We start from the raw sequence: 21,150 nt of genomic DNA on the forward strand, positions 1-21,150 counted from the left end.
TTTCCTGAAAGGGGCTTGAGCTGTTTATAATCTAACTGGCAAAAGAGATGAAAACTTCATAATTTAGGTCTAGCTTGATTCCAGATTTTTAATATGTTTGTCAAGTTAAAAACTCACAATAGAGCAGTCAATTGAGTCTATGGACAATGAGCTAGAATACAGTGCAATAGCTGATTGCAGCCTGTTGTTGAATTCCCTCTGAGAATGGCCTAGAGTCGTGTTTGGAGAGTCTTGAGGAGTTGCTGCTGTATGTGTGATGATGGGCATTGCACTAGCAACTCCACTAGAAGCTCCCAGCATCTGACTCTCTGGAAACACACAGAACTTGATATAATAGTTGATTAAGCATAGCTAAATTTCTTACAGATTTTTGATACTTATACTTGCTTTTGTACCCGTGCTTTGCAACCGGAAGAGGACACTAAATATAAACATTTTAATATTTACAATTGTTGCATATAATAATTACACATCCGCCAAAGCTTTTAGAAATAAAATTCAACTTTTATGGCCTTAATAGAAAAGTTATGACTTTTAAATCTGGTAAGTAGTGGATACCACTATTTTTGGTTTTGATTAATTTTAAATCTTGTGTAGGCTGATATGAGAAAAACAGACAAAATCTTCGAATAAAACTTTCACATACGATTTACCTTCATCTCCCTTAATTACATATCTTTTTATTTATTATTGACATTTTAATTTTTAATTTTGAAGATGCAAAAATTACTTATTATTAAATGTAAATGGGGATTTTTTAAATTTCACTCTTCTTTATATTAAATAACAAATCCTTCCATCTTCAGTTTCTTCACTAACAATAAATCATTAGCAAAACTAAGTCAGTTGTTATAAACTTTAGAAATATTGTTGTGCCTTATCGATACAGTCTTTTGAAATATTAAAGAAACTATATACTATAAACATTTTTAAACAAATAATTTAGCATTAAAGACAGCAGACAAAACTAATATGATTATCAAAGTGGCGAGGACTAAAAAATGTAATAGCAAATACAGTGTATGTTTCATTGCATCTCTGATTATACTCTACAAAAATATCAACAAACAACTTAATATACAAACCAGTTCTTTTAATCAGTTCCATCATCCATTGCCTTTAAATTTTCACACTTACCATTAAGTAAACATAGTAACAGATATTTCATTGATTTTATAAACAAAAGAACGCTCTGTACTGCTTAGTTTTATGATATTTTCCTTGGTTTAATTTAATCAGTGGTGTGGCAAAACACAAATAATAAATTTATCAAATAAATTAAATGTGAACTGAAAGCGATGTTAAGATAAAATAAGAGTATTTTGTATTACCATTCGATAATTTAATATAGTTACACATATAAAACAGATTTTAGAACACAAAAATCAATGACGTACAATTAAGTTATTGATGATATTCTTTAGTTTAATTTAACAAACTTTTGGTTTAGCAAAACACAATCACTAAATTTACATAAATATACATATAAAAAACAATGTGATGTGCATGTTATGTTTAGTTAATATAACACATGTTAAGCAGTTCGAATTTATTTAAAGTAGCCTCCAAATTCATACAAAACATCTATACATTGTAATTTCCATACTGTTTCCATGAAAACATATCAATAACATTATTTTCATAGCTGAGACGAGTGAGACGCTTTAAAAAATCCAAAGCAGAGCTGGAGTTGATACAGCAAGTTATAGAATCTTTTTTTTCTATAATCATTGACAGTTTTAGAATAAATAATCCATGATAAAACGTTAGATAGATAAAAATAAACCTATCTCATAGTTATGGAAAATATTATATTTAACTTCTTTGTATCAGCTGTCTGAAATTGTGAAATATGCAATTTAGCATTTCTTCTTGTTTACATTGAAATGTCAAAGCAAATAAAACAATCATTATTAGTGTTCTAATCGCAGCCATGTCAATATTTACTTTTAGAATCCTCACCTCAGAACTGTTAAAGCCAAAGGGGCAAAGCCTACGGTCAGTATTGAAATGTGAATAGTCCTATAATGGTCCTTGGTATGTTAGCTATATTTTAGTAAAATTTAAGCCCAGTTGGTTCAGTAGTTTTTGCACCTATTAGTAACACACATACAGACATACACCATTAGATTTTTATATAATAGTATAGATATAGATATAGATATAGATATAGATAGAATAGATATAGATAGATATAGATAGATAGAATAGATAGATATAGATATAGATATAGATATAGGTGGAAAGCCTACTTGCAGATAGCTTCCTCTAATACAAGGCCGCAGTGAGACAAAGTGGCAACGTTGCAGACTCGGCCTGATAAACCGCCGTTATTCATAGCACTAATTCATAATGGAGCGTCTGCAGAATGTTTATGTTTACACCTTTGTTATTAACATATCAATAAAAACAGCCCGGTGCAACATTGTCAAACACCAACGACAGACTTTAGCACTGTACGGTACATTATAATAATCTTGGTAATTGGGTTATTTTACCTCTCCAACATTACATTGTAACTTACCTTTTTGTATATTGCACTTTGCTTCACACTGCCCATTGTTCTGTTTCCGTTTCTGTTTCCAGCAGTTCTCCTTTTCTCTGTGCCCATTGTCCTTTGACTTTCTAGTATGTTCCGTCTCCCACTCGTTTTTGTATTCCTAAAGAAACAAACTTTTAAATAACAAAACTAAAATATCAAAACCACATCATCAATAAGAGTAACATTTTAATACATGTAACATGTTAATCAGCACTTAGAGCTAAGTAATAAAAATTTGATTTCGAACCCCGTAGCAGTCTTCTGAAGGTGTGAATGTCATTAATCTATAGCATAAAAACTAGTAGCATCCATAAAAACCACCATTGTGGTATAGTATTATTGTGAATAATGGCAATTTCGTTTTATAGTGTAAGATTAATCAATAATGTATTATGAAAACATCTTGGTAGTTTCATTTCATAGGCTATGGATGGGTTTACAGTAGAATTTCCGAGAATATAGCAAAAGATTATACAAGATACAGTACATTTAAATCAATGTGAAGCAGAAAGGGTAACCCACGTCAAATTACAATTTCAAGTATTAATTATTTTAATAAGGAATACAGACAGTCTTCAAATTCCTTTAGTTAACTACACACACAACTGAACTAACTTGTTTTATACAAGCTATACTACAATCATGGAAGCAAAACTGGTAACTGAACATGTGACCTAAATTGAAAATAAAAGAATAAAACTATACAAAGGATATGGATGAAAAATATAGAATTAATATCACCACATGTACTATGACCCGGGAAGTGTGGTGTGTCACAGATTATACATTATGACACATATAGTGTATCATGAAATACATAGTTCAATCTTTGTATATTGGAAACTATCGGTCTCTGAAACGGAGCTGTAGCTGTACATCTCGTTGCTGTAGTGCTAAGCACTAAGTGCTTAAAACATTCTTAGTAGAATCAGTAAGAATGGTACCAAACAAAGGAGATGTAAAACATGGATGTAATCTTAAAGTGTACTGTGACACTGATAGTATAATCTATGACTGACCTGTTGGAAACTGTCGCTCTCCGATGCAGAACAGGAGCTGTATATGTCGTCACTGTAGCACTCGGAGTACTTCCTGGCTGCAGCGGCGGCTTGAGCCTTAGCAAGCTCCCGTTGTTCACGTTCTCTCCTCTCGTTACGCTTGTAACAAGCGGCTTACGTTAGTACGTGTCAAGTTTTACGATGGATTACGTATGAACATAGACCACACATTTGCTAGACAACCAGCAGTACTGGACAGTAATACATGGATAAAACTATGTTCGATATTGTGATGAAGCTCAAATAGTGTTACCACCCTATGTGGCTGGATTGCAGCTCTATCAATGACATCTTTAGAGACGACTCTCACTCTTTAGGGAAAAATATTAACAATGTTATAGATTTCACAGATTTACACAACTTAATACATTTAATGTTAATATTTACGAAGGAGAAACATAAAAAAATTATCCTCGCCATGAATGCAAGGGGTCACACTCACTTTTCATCAGTACTGGCGTTCTTCTCGTTGATTACTGCTTATCTGTTCACCCTACTTCATGCGGCCTTGCATCAATAGTGTATACAACCAATGTTTTAGGAATGTATTTTTATCAGAGCAAACCTCATTCATTGTCAAACTAATAATGTGTTTTTATTACATTATACTTGTAGTAAGATGTTTTATATTCTTAATTTTCACCTAAACTGTTCACATAATGAACATACAGTGGTTTGATTGAATGTTATGTCCAAAGAGCACACAGCTTAGAATAAATATTACGAATTTTACCTCCGATGAGAATCCTTCCACCAAGATGGCGACCAGCAAGTTGAATAAGACGTAGTTTCCAAACGTCATCAACGCCACAAAATACAATGCTGCCCAGTGACTTGTCTTTTCCATACCGTTGAAGAGGACAACATTCCAATCCTCTTGGGTGAGAATCTATCATAAAAAATACATATAATCGGACCTGAATCTCAGCATTATTCACTTTGTACGGTATTGAATGTAAAATTTGACAATGTCGTGAAGTTAATTTAGTTTTCCAAAATGTAATTTATTATAATCACCTTTAAATTTCACTACGTTAATGATCTCTATGTAATTGGGCTACCGGTGTTCAAAGTGAATCTATCATAAAATTATTGCCTTTTAGATCCCATAAATCAGCACTATAAAGATTAGGCAACATTCCAATCAGTAATTTATTGTATAAGTTGTAAGTGTTATACTGTTTTAGTACATCCATGATCCATGATTACAATTCTGCTTATACTCTTCCAAAAATATGTACCGTACCTACTTATACTTTTGACTGTAATAATAAATGATTACTTGTGAGTTTGAGCTAAAATTACTTCATGCGTACAATTGTTTAATCGTACACCTAAATAAATCCAACATACAAATGACACTGCAGCCTGCAGAAACCTGCCCATTACAACCAAGATATATACAACTTGGAAAAGGCATGTATTTACATGAACCTTTCTCTTAACGATAACCCTTTTCCGTAATGATTAGTTACAAAAATTATGTACTTAAATCTGACCGTTACAGAAAAGTGACTTTGAACATGAACATATAAAGACTTATGTATTGCATAATTTGCGAGACACAAATTTTCAAATATATACATAATTTACACTATACCTACATAAGTAAGAGCAATCGTGTCATTCATTCAAAACTACAACTAGTTAAATTTAAATATAAAAAACTTTAATTAAGCCATGCACTAATTTTAAAGGACCTAATTTCATGCATAGTACTTATCTGATAAACATACCTTCCAGAATGCTTTCACAATATTACATCAAACCGTGTATGTACACAATAATTACATTATGGAAGTGTTCAATGTTTTTTTTATGAGTGCTGTCATGTAACATCTTAAAAATGACAAAATGGTGTACAATAAGCTAACTTAGTAGATGTGAAGGTAAATCTATCAGTATCCTCATTTTATTTTGTTTCCAAAGATTACTATAAAGGAAATTTAGATAATTTGTTAGACTGTGTTTAAAATATTACGAAAATGTATAACTAATTTACAAAATTAAATGAAACAGCCTTTCACATCAAATATATTTATAAGTGCATGTATATAGCTTATGCATGTGGTAAACTTACCAACAGTTTGGCCATATTTTGATTATAATAAATCATTATTTATTCATATATTTTTATCGTGTGTACGGACAACTATCGGAAAACCTAGCTGTCATTACTGGTGAAAATAACATAAGTTAAGTATTCAATTTACATTTAATACGGATTTAGGAATAAATGTAGAAATGTTTGTAACTGCTGACATATATTAAAAGTCTTAGGATGAAATAATTTTTATAGTTATAATTAGAGTAATATATATTTTCTTAATATTCTTTGTTTTTTATCTATTAACAAATATTTAGATGATAAGATTACAGTAATATATATATATATATATATATATATATATATATATATATATGTATATGTATATATATGTATATATATAATTTAGTTAGCAATAAATGAACTTCACAAATTTAATTGATATTTAGTACGCTCGGTATAAACTATAAACAAGTCTATAAAATTCACAAAATGTGTTCACGCATAAAATCTATCTAAATTTACATTGATAGGCACTGTACAATTTTAAGACCGAAAATATGCATGTGATACTCAAATTTGCTGATGCTATGCACTTCACACAATTATCAACATGTGATGTCACAAGTCACGTGACTTATAATCCTTTGGACCAAACTCCGGGCAAGTCTACTGTGAGGAGTAAGATGTAGAGAGAAAGTGTAGAGTGGGAAGTGTCGACTTACCTGAAACACTGTCACGGTGGCCCAAAGGACATTGTTAAAATGCTTTCTGTCACAGACACATTTTGGATCTTTGTTGACGATTTCCTCACAGCTGCATTCTCTCGATCCGTCGCTGAGCATGCAAAACTTACCGCCAAACAGATACATCCCTAAAATACTGGAACAGAACCCAAAACAATATTGCTAGCCGGGGGCCTCTTTGTTCTTATTACACTTTTTGAGTCGTCTGTTTATTAGATTTTAACTGTCGTTTTTTAAGCCATTGTTTATTCATGTGTTTTGTAGCGTGGTATTTATTTATATTACCTAAGTATTAGTTTATCTTTAAAAATACAAGGCATATATTGTTCTAAAGAATGACAAACCTTTTTAAGGGTGGTTTACGGAATATAAATTTGTCTTTTAAATTGCAATTGTAACATAAAATCAAAAGTATGCATACAAATTAAAGTGTTTTATATGTGGATCGTGTTTAAATTATAGTTTCCAAATAATTAATTATCATAAAATAATCAATAGTCTCATACAAGTTTGTGTTAAATGTAATAAAATTGAAGGATACATTGGGGTTGTACAATCAAATATTTTATGAGACAATATTTGAATAGAAACTGATCTTTTAAAAGATGGTTTTCGCTCGATCGGTTTGAAATCATAGGATCAAATATCTTTTATAGAATTATTATTTTATTGTGTCCGTGTACCCTAATTAACAATTTAACAACAATTATATTTTATTGTTAGTAAATTAAAATAGTTTCTTGACAATCACGAATGGAAAACTAAATAAAACAAAAATACGGCTTGTCCTTTATTAATTTTAAGCTACTGAAACAGTTTAATGTTAGTTTAAGGTACAACCGATTACAGAACAGTTCTGAAGTATATTTTATTTTAAGAATTTATCAATCCGGTTCCGTATATCTTTCTTTATTTGGGTTCATCAACTTGCATGCAACGGTGTGATCCCCCATACGATAAATGTGTTGATTCAAATAACATGTAATATACATATTTGGTTTTTTTTACCAAAATAAAAAGGTTTTTTAAAATTTTTTGCAGTTACGTTTTCAGAACTAAAAAAGAAAATCGTGAATTGTTTGTTTGTTATAAAGTTTTGTCGTTTATATAATGTACCTACAATTTTCAACATTCAATTTATATGATTTTTAAACATTTGTTTTAATTTAACAATTTTTGTGAATATTCTGGGGTTTATTTATTAGTCAACAGTGGACTTTAAAATTGTGCTTTAACAAAAAATATGATACACTGTACAATGCCTTCACATGTTTTACAGCAATAAACAAGTACCAACACATAGAGTAGACCAGTGCAAAATATAGGACCAGTAGAGAAAAGCCAAAGCGTGAAGAGGCAAAGCTAAAAAGCAAAGCCGATCAGCATTTCAAGCACCAGTTAAACAATACAGACAGTTTTATTTATGATAAAACCTTAAGAGGAATAATAGTTAAATATTTCCTCTTTTTGGTTCATCAGATTTGGTACTGTCCGTAAAAAATTTTAAACTTTTCATATTGATTTAAACTTAAATCAATTTTCTTTAGACTTTGTAAACACTTTTTAATAATTACAAAAAATATAATAAAGCTATTTGAAATCCAAACGTGATCCTTAATGTTACAGTAAATAAAATTTAGTTTTTTCACTCAAAATAGTTCTAAATGCCACGGTAAGTATTCATTTAAGAAAAAAATCTTTTTAGTACCGTACGTATAAACACTTAGTGGCGGTTAAAATGTAACTAAACAGTTTCATAAAATTGCTTTATGGTAATCCTACTATTTTTAGACACTAACGACAGATTGTGAAAGTAATCAATGATAACATATCTGGAAAGAAAATTATAGTTATTAGATAGAATAAACCTATATTAAACTAAGTTACTGAATCAAGCTAGTGTAATAAAAAAAGTGTTAGTATACCTCCTTGAAAGGTATTGAAGCCAAATAATATACCGTAGCAGATTCTTCAAACCCTTCAACTTCAACTCCTCTATATGTAAAATTTGTAAAGGATTAAAATATATTTTTTACACACAGCGTTTTGTTGTCTTTATTTATAACCCCTTTTTAAAGAACTTGAAGTAAAATACCTACTATATAATTGATCAGTGGCAATATATTTGAGCAATACTTTTCAAGGATAAAGCACATTATTTTTATTTTTTATATATTAAAATGTTATTTACCATTCAGCAGGTAAATGTTGGAAACTATGCTAGGTAAATAACTGTCCTTACCGTTCCTTTACCAATTGAAATTTAGATAACACTGTAATGCAAGATGGCATTTAGCTTTCTATTTAAGGTAATATGCTCCCTCGATCAACACTAATTTTGGTCAACGTACGCAATGTATATTACTACTAAAACACATAAAAATACACTTACCTTGAAAATATTGAAGTTATATTACAGATTTATGTCATAAATAACTTTGAAACTTATGAACACGATTAAAGATTAAACAGTTTTGTTCCAGAGACAGTATCTTAACATTTTACGTTTCAACATAATTGACACAGTCTTCTTTCCAGATATGTTCCACAGACATTGTTCTAATCTAAATCTTAGCCTACACTACAAGCTGTAGCCAAAGGTTTCAAGCGATGAAAAGGAAGGAAGGAAAGGTAAAAAGGTTTCTCGTTTCTTTGAGAGTTTTTTTTTGTTTTAATTTAGGTTTGTTATAAGTTTTAACATCGGCTAAGATTGCAAGTATGGATTATGGTTAGTTTAGAAATTTGAAAGAGGAAACTAAATTAGTTTAAGCTCTAAAATCTACTTCCTATCAAAGCACTAACTACGCAATTTAAAAAGTTAAAATTAGGTAAAAAGTGACAGTGATGACGATAACGTGTTATGCATGCAGTGAGGTTAGTCAAACTTATTATCTAATCGTAATTAGGGTTGTTAAAATCTTTTAAAGTGTTTACATTCGAAATAGTTTAGCAATAAAATTTATTTGGTGATATAATCACAACTAGCACTAAAATTAAACTATCATAAAAATGAACAACAATATTATTAGATACGCTCACGAGTATAATTAATTTTGATTTCTATATATTTTTCATTTTACAAATAGATTTATAATATTCCCATATTGCCATTTATAATATTACTCATCCACCATACGTACAAAGTATGAACTCAGAAGAACTAGCACATGGGACTTTGATTTGATAAAAGGTATATAATAGCGAAATCAGTTTTACGTGTTTTCAAAGTTAACTCAGGCTGAGAAATTACAGATAGCAAATAAAATGTATCACACAATTTTAGCTATTTTTTATGAATCTTTATCTTTTTTAATGTATATAGTTTAAATCTAAATAAAAACGATTTACAAGGTAATCGCGAAACTGAATAGGAAAAACATTATTATAATGCAAGAAAAAAAAAAACTTATAAGAGGTGTTAAATATAAAATATAATGAAAACGAAAACATGGAAATAAATTTCAACAACGATAATGTATAAGAATAGACATGCTAAAACTTTTTCATGTATACAAAAATGTATTTAATATTTACTATTGCAAGACTAAAGGTAAAAATATAAAAATATTATATTGTATTAATAATGCATAAAAATAGGTATATTTTGTTACATGTGCTCTTTAAATAGTTACACATGCACATGCAAAATCAGCCAAATAGTATTATTTCAAAATGCCAAATATACAAAATTGCCATGATTGTTTGATCGATTTAAAAAAGCAGTATTAAAGAACCAGTCAAAGCAAAATCAAGCGTAAGCGACCATGCAATGTTCAGTGTAAGCTCGACATAATATTATAATAGCGTTCTGGACGATTGCATAGTTTTGTGCTAATGCATAATTTGAGAGTGTATAATGTTTTATTGACAAAAGCATGTAAACTTGTTTAAGATCAATAAACAACCACTTTAACATGCATGATTTAGGTTGATAGGTTCATATGGGTTTTAATACACCTTAATGTGCAAGGCCCCTAAATGTATAATAATTTTAATTTTCAAGAAATATGATTAAAAAAATATATTCAGGGTGATTGTTATAAGTATGCCAGCTGTTTTATTAGAAAGTTATAAAAGATATAAACAAATGTCAAAGGCCTTGGATTTTTTATCAAAAAACTTTGGTCAAGATGAAAAAAAAAAAACAATTTTAGCTGCCATTTTTCCAATATAGCCGCCAACTTTAATTTTTCTCAAAGAATACCTAATATTTTATGGGTTTTGTTGAAAGTAAATGCAGTTTAAAAACGTTATTATTCTTGGGACTCTTTTTCTAAAGCTACTAGTGTATGAGCTACAGCGTGTTACAACTGAGAAAAATTACTTGCTTTGTACATTCTACATACCGTAATGTAGCTCTCCTAAACGAGTACGTTTAGAGCAAAAATGCCATGAGTAAATAAGTCTTAAAATTACATCTACATTCTCAAAAGAACAAGAAATACATCAAAAGTATTTGTGTAGCCATATTTTGTTTCCAGTTTTCCTATTTTCAAATTTGCTGCCATTTTTGAATAAATGTAATAATTTTTTTAATGTATTTTATGGTCTGTTTAGAATGTAGATACAATAATAAGAATTTATATAAATTGCATTTGGATTCTAAAAAACTATAAAATATAGGGCCTTCCATAAGAAAAATCAAAGTTGGTGGCAATATTGGAAATATGTCGGCTAAAATTATTTTTCAACTTGAAAAAAATTGTTTAGATAAAAATCCAAATTGTTTAAATAAAAAATCCAAGGCAGTTATAATTAAACATTTCTTTATATCTCTTATAACTTTCGAATAAAACTGCTGGCACACTTATATCAATCACCATACAGTATATGAAGACTTTTAACCTCTTTCAACGAGACAAATAATTTCTCTCTATGAAAATATAAAATTATAAAAACTATAACTTAAATCTTTTTAATTGACATAATATTTAACATCTATCCATTTTTATACTGTTGAAATGACTGTATGATGTGATCGATGCAAGGAAAATAAGTGATTTTTACACATAAAAAATGTATGTCGGCAAGGGGGTTTGTTGTTAGACTATGTATAATGCTAAAAAAGTCTTATAATAATCCCGAAAACAGTAATGTAATAAATTCATTTTCAACTGTATTAATTACGAATATCGGTTTATGGTGTACAATACTAACAATCAAGTGCCATATATTGAAAGATAATTTAAGACATATTTACATGGATAGAGTAGAAAACTAATAATTTAAGAAATTTTTGTTATTTTTCTTTTAGAAAAATGTCAATTAATATATTTGTATTGCAATTTTTAATAACATAATATGTGGAATTTGATGCTAATTGGAATCAATGTTGAAGATTGTATTGATTATAGTGAGTACTACGACTATCCGCAGTACTATCCTGATAATTAGACCAATTCGTTAATTACAAGGTAAACATGTGGTTCGGATTCCACTATAAACTGTAGGTCCCTAAGTTGCCATTGGCTGTGTGTCTAAGGAACATGTCGGTCTAAGTCAGTAACAAGACTACAAGAACACGCCACTCCCGCATCTCAATTCATAGGCCTACTTAGCTTAAAATACCTACATTCGTATGTTCACCATTTCATAAAAAATTAATTAAGTATTTTGTTATCATAGTTACTTGTTTCTAACATAATGTAAGAAGTTTCTTTTTTTATTACTGCATTTAGACGAAACTCGATACGAAGCAATTTAAATTCAAATTAAATTAAACTCAAATTTGTCTTCAAACTTAATTTTAATGTTAAAAATTATAGTTCAAAATGTTAGTTTAATTTGCAACTGTAAATACAACTGTAAATGTTTTGCAAGATAACGAAACAATTTAAAATAAAGTTATTGACAATTTTTTAACAATAATTTTAACTGAAAAGCGTAGGAATAAATTATTATTTTTTTATTTTTTATTGTTTGAATTGTCATTTACCTAAGAAAAAATTACTAAAACAATCTTTTATAGTTAAGAAAAAATTAATAAAAAGTATGCTAAGCATTATGTAGAAATGTAATTGATAATCATAGTTCACGCTGTTAAAAATGGATAGATGTAATAACTCCAGCATAAACCGTAAGTCTATAAAGTTAATAAAATTAATATAAAATTAGTATAAAAAATTATGATCATAATGTAAGCAAAACATTCAGATAAATTAACCATATAAAGTGTGCTGCGTTAAACCCTTTCTTACAGACAGAGATGTGCTCTAGTAAAGGTAAAAACGTAAATAAAACATACATTCACAAATATTGTTTATGTATGTTTGTAGTTTGTTTAGGAATATATTTATTTTTAGAGTAAAAAATATTTTACTACTTCTTTTAATAAGAATTAATGAAATTGGATTTATTATATTTTAATAACTGAAAGTTCAACTTTTTTTTATGTAAAAAATCTATTACCTACTGTAGTTTCACATTACTTTTATAATGAAAAATGAGAAAACTTGCGTAACAATTAAATCATAAGAGGAAATAAAAATTCATCATCAATGGAATCAACGTTACTTACAATCATTTCTCGTTTTTATTCTTAAAATTAAAAATATTATTCGCGACTTTGACGTTTCTCACAAAAAATACATTACCTGAGTCAGCGAAGCATCGTAATTGGTATTCGAACAACAAAAGCTAAATTCGGTAAATCCTGGTAAAAATGTTAAACAATATCTTCAAAGAATGTTAAAACTGTCAGCCCATTTGGTTCCAGTTATTTATTTAATTTCAAGTAATTTAAGATTACAATAAAGGTAGGCCTATTATGGGATAATTATAATTAAATAAGTTGTGTTGTTCCGATTAAAAGATTTTACAAAACAATAAAAACCCTAATTTAACAGAAACCCCCCAGATTCGTGTATTTCATATTTATAATACTAAGCTAATCCATACTACTTTGCCGTGTGTCACATTACATCCAGGGTATTCTTCGCGCCAAGAAGCTCGACCTTGACCGGGATGCGGTGTAGGTCATAAAGTATCCAAATGCCAAAAACGGCGAGAGCCCTGAGGGCTTAGGTCACATGTTGGCCTGACTTGAAGTAATGTGACAAACAATTCCAGGTCTGTGTCCAACAGAGTAGAGGGGGTTTTTGCAGGGAATATTGCAAACAAATAGTTAAACATAAAACTTTAAATTTAACACCACTAAAACTGATTCATTAGTTTTTAATTTTATATTATCCTACATCATTGCTGTCGAACTTAAAAGAATATATTTATTCGAGAAGCCGTTTTTTAAATTTTTTTAAAAGTATATTAGTAATAAACTATTACATCTGGAAACGGAGATTTATTATCGGTTTGTTTTTACCAGCCAAAAACCAAATATTTAGTAAAGAATCCCTTAAATGTTTCTTACTTTTCACTTGACTTCCAAATCAAATTTCAAGCGTTACCTATATTGTATGTTTTGCATCTACAATAATTATTGGTAACATTTTGGAACACACCAAAAGCACCACTATCAAAAAAAATTTACTTACTGATCTCACAATAAATATATGATAATATAGTAACTGCTGTAATGTGTCCCTTTACTTAAATTTAGGATTTAATATGATCACTTGTACTCAGTATTGTTACAAAATACATGCACATTTTGTTGCTTGGTTCAGTGATTTTTAGAAAAATCCATGTAGATGATGATAATCAATTCGACTCCCAATTTTAGAAAACATTCTACAATGCGCAAACTTCTTAAAGCTGACAAGAAGTCTGATACATGAATGTTGTAAAAAAGTGGAATAAGATTTTGGGCAAAGTTAAATTTTTAGTCAAAAGTATTGATATAGTTTGTACTGTGTCTTACTAATTGTATCAAGTTTATTTTACGAATACTTTATGGCCATGATGAACCTCTCGTTACAATATGCATATGATTTTGAATTAATTTTATATTGTAAAATAATTTATTTTACTGGTTTGATATTTTAATAAGTCACATAGACATTGATATAAATATTTGTTTTATTTTTCAACCTTATCTGCCATAAGCCAATAATTTGTAAAAATCTCTTTGCCTTAAAGTGTAATTAAAGTGAACGATGGGTGTGAAATTTGCCTAATTCTCTGAAAAAGGGCGTGTTAATTTGATGGGACCGCAATCTTTCAACGCCACTGAGCTGTCAAATGACAAACAGTGGGTTAAATAGGGGTAGCATGGGGAAGAGAGGTAGCAAAAATTAGCGGAAAAACCTTTCCATGTAAAAATTACAATTAAAGCTTGCATTTGGAATGCTTAATTTTAAGTTCCCTTATTAAACTTATTTTTGATACAAAACACTAATATTGAAATTGTGCTAATCAATAGGCTTGCGTTTCCAAAGTTCTACTAAATTAATTGAACTGAAATAAAAATAACACCTGTTTTCAAACTTCTAATTGATTGAAAAAATTGAAGTGAAGTGATTTTAAAATAGTTTTGTAGAAACAGTTTTTTTAGTTAAATAAAAACCAGGATTTACCGGTATGTGCATGAAGCGGGTGCATAAAAAAACTAGTTAACATTAGAAAAATCAGCTGTATTGATAAAAGTGTACTATTAGTATTGGACGCACAGTTCATGCAGCCGTCAACATTTATGTGTTACAATATAACTACTCGAAACACTTAGGAAACAATACGACTAAAAACCTAAATACACAGCTGATTTACATAAGCAGGGAGTCAGTATCGCTGTAAAGTAACGAATCAGTATCATAATACCTGGAAAACGGTCACTAACGCCCACAAAAGTGAGTCAAAGTTCTTCCTATCGCAAGTCTGTTGTCCGTTATTATTTGGTTCGCAGAATTTGCATCCAAACAGGTTCATTCCGAGGATACTAAAATCCGGAATGTACATTGTAAAAAATTAGATGCATAACTACGTAAAAGCTAGGACGACTAGGCATAAACAAAATTTGTATATGTTTAACAGCCAATAAAAATGTATTAACAAAATTACAAATTGGAAGAATTCTTGCTATTTGTTTTACATTTTTGTATTATTTTACTTAACATACAATATCAGTGTTCGTTTAAATTAGTTAGCGTTTTACTATAAAACAAATGTTACTTATAAATTATGAACTATTGAAATGACTTAAACGTCTAAAATTGTAGGCAGTCACTTGGTTGTACAGTAGTATTTAAAATTTTAAATTACGTATGAGGTTTTTAGGTGAACTAAAACAGAAAATGAAATGATAAGCGATTTGTCACCACTGCCACTATAAAAGTTTTACTAGATTGGTTTTACTATTCAAATTACTGTATAACAGTGTCAGAAAACAATCATTGTCCGTAAAAAATTTAAAATAAAAAAAAATTTAAATTTAAATTTAACGTCAGTTCATTGGATAGGCCTAGTCCAAAGCATTCTAAATGAATAATTTCATTTTAAGCGTCCCAGAAAGACGTTCAAAAAGCTTTAAAGTGATTTGGTTTGAAATCAACGGTTTTGAGAACATGACTATGTTTATAAAGTTGCTTTATGTTGTAAAAAATACATAATTGATAATTTACAAAATTAAATAATACACACAATCAATTAATTAAAACATTGTAACTTCACTTCATCATAGATTTATTTATCAAACCTATTTTTGGAAAATACTGGTTAATACTATTTATATGGCTCTATTAATGCAAATAAATAAGGTTTTCATGTTTTGTTTTTATTTCATGTAAAATTGATGCATTTTAAAGATTTTGCTTATTTATTTTTATGTGCTTAGGAAGGAATAGACATCACAATGAAAGGTCGGGTAGGATTATCTGGTGGGTTGACGGTGGGAGATTATGTAATTTGGACTTACTGCCAGCCAAACAGCTAAAGAGAGTATTACACTTTCTTTGAGAATAGACTTACCGTATTATTTGACTTAGATAGCCATAATTTGACATGGAATAGTGCATTAACTCATATTATTGTTTCGCAAGTAACTCATACATAGTTCTAAAGGTGGATAACTACTAAACTTGTAAAAAAAAAAAAAACTGCGGAAAAAGTTCTAATATCCTATCACTATGCAATGCTACTACAATGTAGCTTTAAACTAAGCTTCGTTGAGAATAACATATTTAAAATTATTTATACGATTTATGCAGTATAATACTCATTAACTGATGGCTGACAGCGCATTTGATGGTTCAGACACGGATGTAGTTTCAATGCGTGAGTGTAGCGCAAAGCGTGTAGGTATCGGACAAGACTTGGAGTTGAGCAGTTTAAGTTGTTTACAATCATCTTCCAAATTCAAAACAGAATCAAATAAAATTGTCAATTTCATGGAAAACGGGTTAAAAATGTAGGTACTTCTATAATAATATTAAAAGAATGTATAAACTGTTTGTGCAAAAATACAAAACCAAAATTAAGCCAATGATTGTTACCAAGTGGATGGAACGCAATTAATCAAAAGTTTCCACAGTTGAATTTAAATTTATTTAAACTTTCTCAGTTATCAAAGGATTTTCCCACATTTACTCCAAACTTCAAAACTCCCAGTCCTGGCCGTTACCAAAATCTCACCAAGAGCGTAGCATGGTTTCACGTACCTGAAGATGAAGATAAAGAGTATCAGGAGAGAGAAGAACACTGCGACGTTATCCATGGTTCTAAGCATGACGACCAGCTGACGGCGGAGGTTAGGCATGAACCTGACAAGCTTCAGGATCCTCAAAAGTCTGAAGGTCCTTAGGACACTGAGGCCTGAACTTCCTTCCCGTTCCCCTAGGAAGGTCTGACCAAGCTCGATCACACTGGAAAAGGTTACACTCTCGTGGTTAATATTTGGAGTACCTTCCATTATTTTGAATCTAAATAAATATTTGATGGGTTAAGGTATGTATAATAAATGTTGAACTCCAAGGAGGATTTGTTTGATGAGTTATAAAAAAAAGACGATTCAATTATTGGAAGTACTGTCAGTCATATTGGGATTAAGTCGTATAAACAAAACGGTGTTGGAAATAGTAGATTACACAACGATTAGGACTTTGCGACAAAAGTAGAAATTTTGTACCTTAAAAACTTCTACGAATGTCATAAAGGTTTATTACTAGATTGCTTAAACCCCTTTATCTACATCCGTTGTAATTACATTAGTAAAACTTCATTGTGGTACTCTCTCTTTCTGTTACTTTTTGAGGAAATATGTACTGATTGCAGTACTTTTACCATAACTATTGTTTCAGGTACAAGACAAAGAATATTACATATTTAGCATCTGATTTTTTTTTATTTGCTTACACCATAAAAAATAAAGTATATCTTAAAGATTATTACAAACGATTAGAGTTCCTACTTCTCTGTTGTCTATTTCAATAGAGTTATCCAACATTTCCAAAATCTTTCAATAAACCTTTCTGCAGCCATCGGTGAGCAAATCATTTAGTATACCTTTAGGTTAAAAAAAGAATGTGTGTTTCCAGCGGTCGACGGATCAACAATTGAGTTGGTCGTTACCAGTTGATAAGTTACAATTTTACTTTTTTCTCTCAACCCTTGAGGAAACAAACAAAATTGGATTGGGAATGATCTACAAAACAGTCTATAAAGGAGGTCCAAAGGACGTGTTTTATAAATTACCTCATAACGACTATTTATTGATAAGAAATTGCACACATTACATAAGATTTGGTTTAGGGAAGTTACCTCAGGATGACAATGATGCCATCGAAGACGTTAAAACCATTGCTGATGTAGCCAAAAGGGCCTTCTGAAATCACCTTGAGAAGCATCTCGCAAGCGAAAACAGCAGAGAAAATAATATTGCTGGTCTCCACTATTACTGTTAGCTCCTCTGGCTGTGAAAATGGAGGACCCAAATTAATTAAGATATGAAAAGTGTACCTAATGAAGCAAATCTATGAAATAGGCAATTTAAATATTAACAATACGAGTGCATTCATTCAACACTAATGAGCTCACTAACTCGTATTATATCCGAAGCTTAACTGCAGGTCAGCATATTTAAACTAGTAGTATACTATAACAAAACCCATAATTTTATCGATCACATAAAGGAAATCTAGGAAACGGCTGAATTAATTATTACAGAGACTAATGCCGTACAGTTATGTCCATTACAGCTCAGCGGCAGTTCCGTGCATTCATTCAATTAGGTTGACCAGAATGTCGACATGGAGAGGTTCCGTCATGATTATCTGTATGGATAGTTAACAAAACTAAACAGATTATTACTCTAATTAATTTGTAGGGATGAAATTTAATCTCAAAATTTGTTTGAGTGGTCAGATAAATGTTCAAGGCAGCAGCTTATTTCGGGGGGCCTACGAGGATTGTTTTCCACAGGAGCACGAACTCTATCGAATGTTAGTTGTCTGGCACCCGATTTGACTTTGGACGGCCTTTCAGCTTTCTTTTGAACGCAGAGGCTATTGTTCTAAAGTTACTAATTTTAAACAGGAACATTTACTAAGCTTTGGCGTTTTGGACTTGATCCTAGACAACTGTTCAAGTGAGCTGCCCTGCATATACTTAATATTAGGTTGATGTCTGTAACTTGATTAAACCCGTAAGACAATTGTTGTAGTATTAATGTAAAAAATCCTGTAACATCACTTTTCATATAAAATTACCTGGTTGTGATACTCTATCCCCATGCTGAGCGTGTTGATGAGGATGGCGAGTAGGATCCCTTGCTGGAAGTACTTGTGCTCCACAAGCAACTGTACACATCTCCTGGCAGCGCCGCATCCGGAGTAGACGCATTGGAAAGCACAATACCAGGTATGACCGCAACCGCAGCAACTGGATCTTGGCTTGTCGTAACTTGTCCAGTCAACGGCCGACCGCTGTTGAACACAATCGTAACTTGTGAACAGTTGGAGCCATTTTGCATTTCAAGTGTAAAAATGGCTGATTGTCATGCATGCTTACGTACTTGTCTAAGGTCTTAGGTCTGTGATTGAAGAACCCCACACTTTATGACTCACTAGTCAAGCTCTGGTCATAACGAAGACAATTTAAAAAGTAGTATTATAATAGTGTAGAGTGGTGTTGAAAATGACAAAAACAAACTTACATCCATAGCTCCAATGCTAGTAGCAAACTGGATCTGAGGTTGAAGAACTCCTTTGCTGAGCGAGTTGAACAAAGAGTCGAGAGCAAGCTGGCCTGTAGGGAGAGCTGCACTGAGTGCTCCACTGAGAGCCAAGAGTTCCTGACAAGTCATCGCTTCAGCAGTTGATGTCTGGAGATAGAAATATCTCTGTGGTAAATTTCGTTATCAATGAAATATAAACATCACACATTTTAAACCGCACCCATAATCCCACCCATAGAAATATCGTTTAACTACTCTCTCTTTGACGTTCGGCTAAAATAAAATGAATAATACAAACTTTCTTTCAACCAATAACCGATCATTGTTCTCATCACTTTTGTAACTATAGGTGCTATCAAACTATCATCAATCAATCTATGAAGCTTAAAAATATCAAGATATTAATCTCAAAATTATTAATCTATTTAGCTTTAAAGATGAAGCTAGCTATCAAGCTATGAATCAAGCCTACAAGTTATTACACTTTAAGCATATTCTGATCCTGATTCCAACCTGATGTTGTGCTGACGAAGGGATGATGACAGTGTGTGAATCACTATCAGGCCAATCTCCTTCTCCGGTCTGAGTCTGTTTCTCGCTGGAGCACACGTTCCTTGTCTGCTGAACATTCGGGGTGTTCTCTCCATGCAGGAGGACCACGTCGTTGAACATCACACTACTTCTGCGTCGAGAGAGGTTCGTGGTTCCTGGAGGACTGAGAAGACTAGCCCCCGTGTGACTCTGAGAGTGGGTAATTGTTTTATTAAATGTAAATGTTATTATTTAAACAACTATTTAAGTAGCTAAAGTCATTGTTTTATACAAAAAATATATTTATTAGTAGTGTTATATTGTATGTACTATAACATGCCTAAGCGGGGGCTAATAACTCTCAAGTAACAAAATTACAAATAGTATACAGAATGTTGCTGAAAATTCCTGGTTATGAGCAGTACACCTAATTTTGAAAGTAAACGAGACTATTTTTGCATACAACTACCACATTAAGCCTCAGAGGCAATAGATTGATAGAACTTGAAAGCAACATTTATTTTCTTTGTGGTAGGTTTCCTTACATTTACACATGAACAAAAGGATTCTCAGGAGTTCTATCAATGAATCGAAAAATTTAATCAGCTACTTTGATAAGATGTTTGCTATAATTAAAATAGGATGATTAAAAAAATATTTTATTAACTATATAATTTTTCTTGTTATCTACATAATGTGCTCCTCAAGCATCGTATTACACTTTTAACTTTTACACCAAATTTAAGACCGACATACCTCCTGTTCCCAATGAGAGCCGTTATTAAAGGAAGGCACCCGCAGTAAGGACGGCCTCTTGGGACTCGGGGGCGTGTCTTCTATCACCTCTATTGTAGGCACAGTGGGAGGAGGAGCCTCCGGTGGTGGGGAGCGATGCCGTCGAGGAGTGGGGGAAATGACCACTGTCGCTGGTACTGTACACTTAAACTTTTCCCCTGAAAAACATCATAAAACATGGACAAATTTTATAACTTCGGTTTTATAGTGTAAGATGTGATCTCCACTAATACTTAACGGTCTTGTTCTCTTTTCTATTGACACTAAAGGTTGGGGGTTTAATCCTGAACATTTCTGAAGTTATAAGTTGTATTTATTGAATGAAAACATATTTAAATGGCTCTAAAGTAGGCTACTTTTTAAGACAAAAA

General features: G+C 31.0%; 1 protein-coding gene across 1 annotated transcript in view; it reads right to left on the bottom strand.

The window, feature by feature from the left end:
* The window catches only part of LOC129000341 (voltage-dependent T-type calcium channel subunit alpha-1G-like), a 170,661-nt gene that overhangs the window by 12,720 nt on the left and 136,791 nt on the right, over positions 1-21,150 (bottom strand). The window contains exons 11-21 of the mRNA XM_054427304.1: positions 20,741-20,937; positions 19,967-20,194; positions 19,433-19,600; positions 18,987-19,202; positions 18,040-18,191; positions 16,941-17,144; positions 15,106-15,223; positions 4,334-4,489; positions 3,562-3,690; positions 2,525-2,660; positions 118-308 (exon numbers count right to left, since the gene is read on the bottom strand). Of these exons, the coding sequence (XP_054283279.1) occupies positions 118-308; positions 2,525-2,660; positions 3,562-3,690; positions 4,334-4,489; positions 15,106-15,223; positions 16,941-17,144; positions 18,040-18,191; positions 18,987-19,202; positions 19,433-19,600; positions 19,967-20,194; positions 20,741-20,937 (1,895 nt within the window). The remainder of the gene's footprint in view (positions 1-117; positions 309-2,524; positions 2,661-3,561; positions 3,691-4,333; positions 4,490-15,105; positions 15,224-16,940; positions 17,145-18,039; positions 18,192-18,986; positions 19,203-19,432; positions 19,601-19,966; positions 20,195-20,740; positions 20,938-21,150) is intronic.

This window comes from Macrosteles quadrilineatus, unplaced genomic scaffold, assembly GCF_028750875.1.
Source record: "Macrosteles quadrilineatus isolate MER2022 unplaced genomic scaffold, UCM_ALF_1.0 Scaffold_8__2_contigs__length_117827958, whole genome shotgun sequence".
In the NCBI taxonomy this organism is placed as follows: Eukaryota; Metazoa; Arthropoda; class Insecta; order Hemiptera; family Cicadellidae; genus Macrosteles; species Macrosteles quadrilineatus.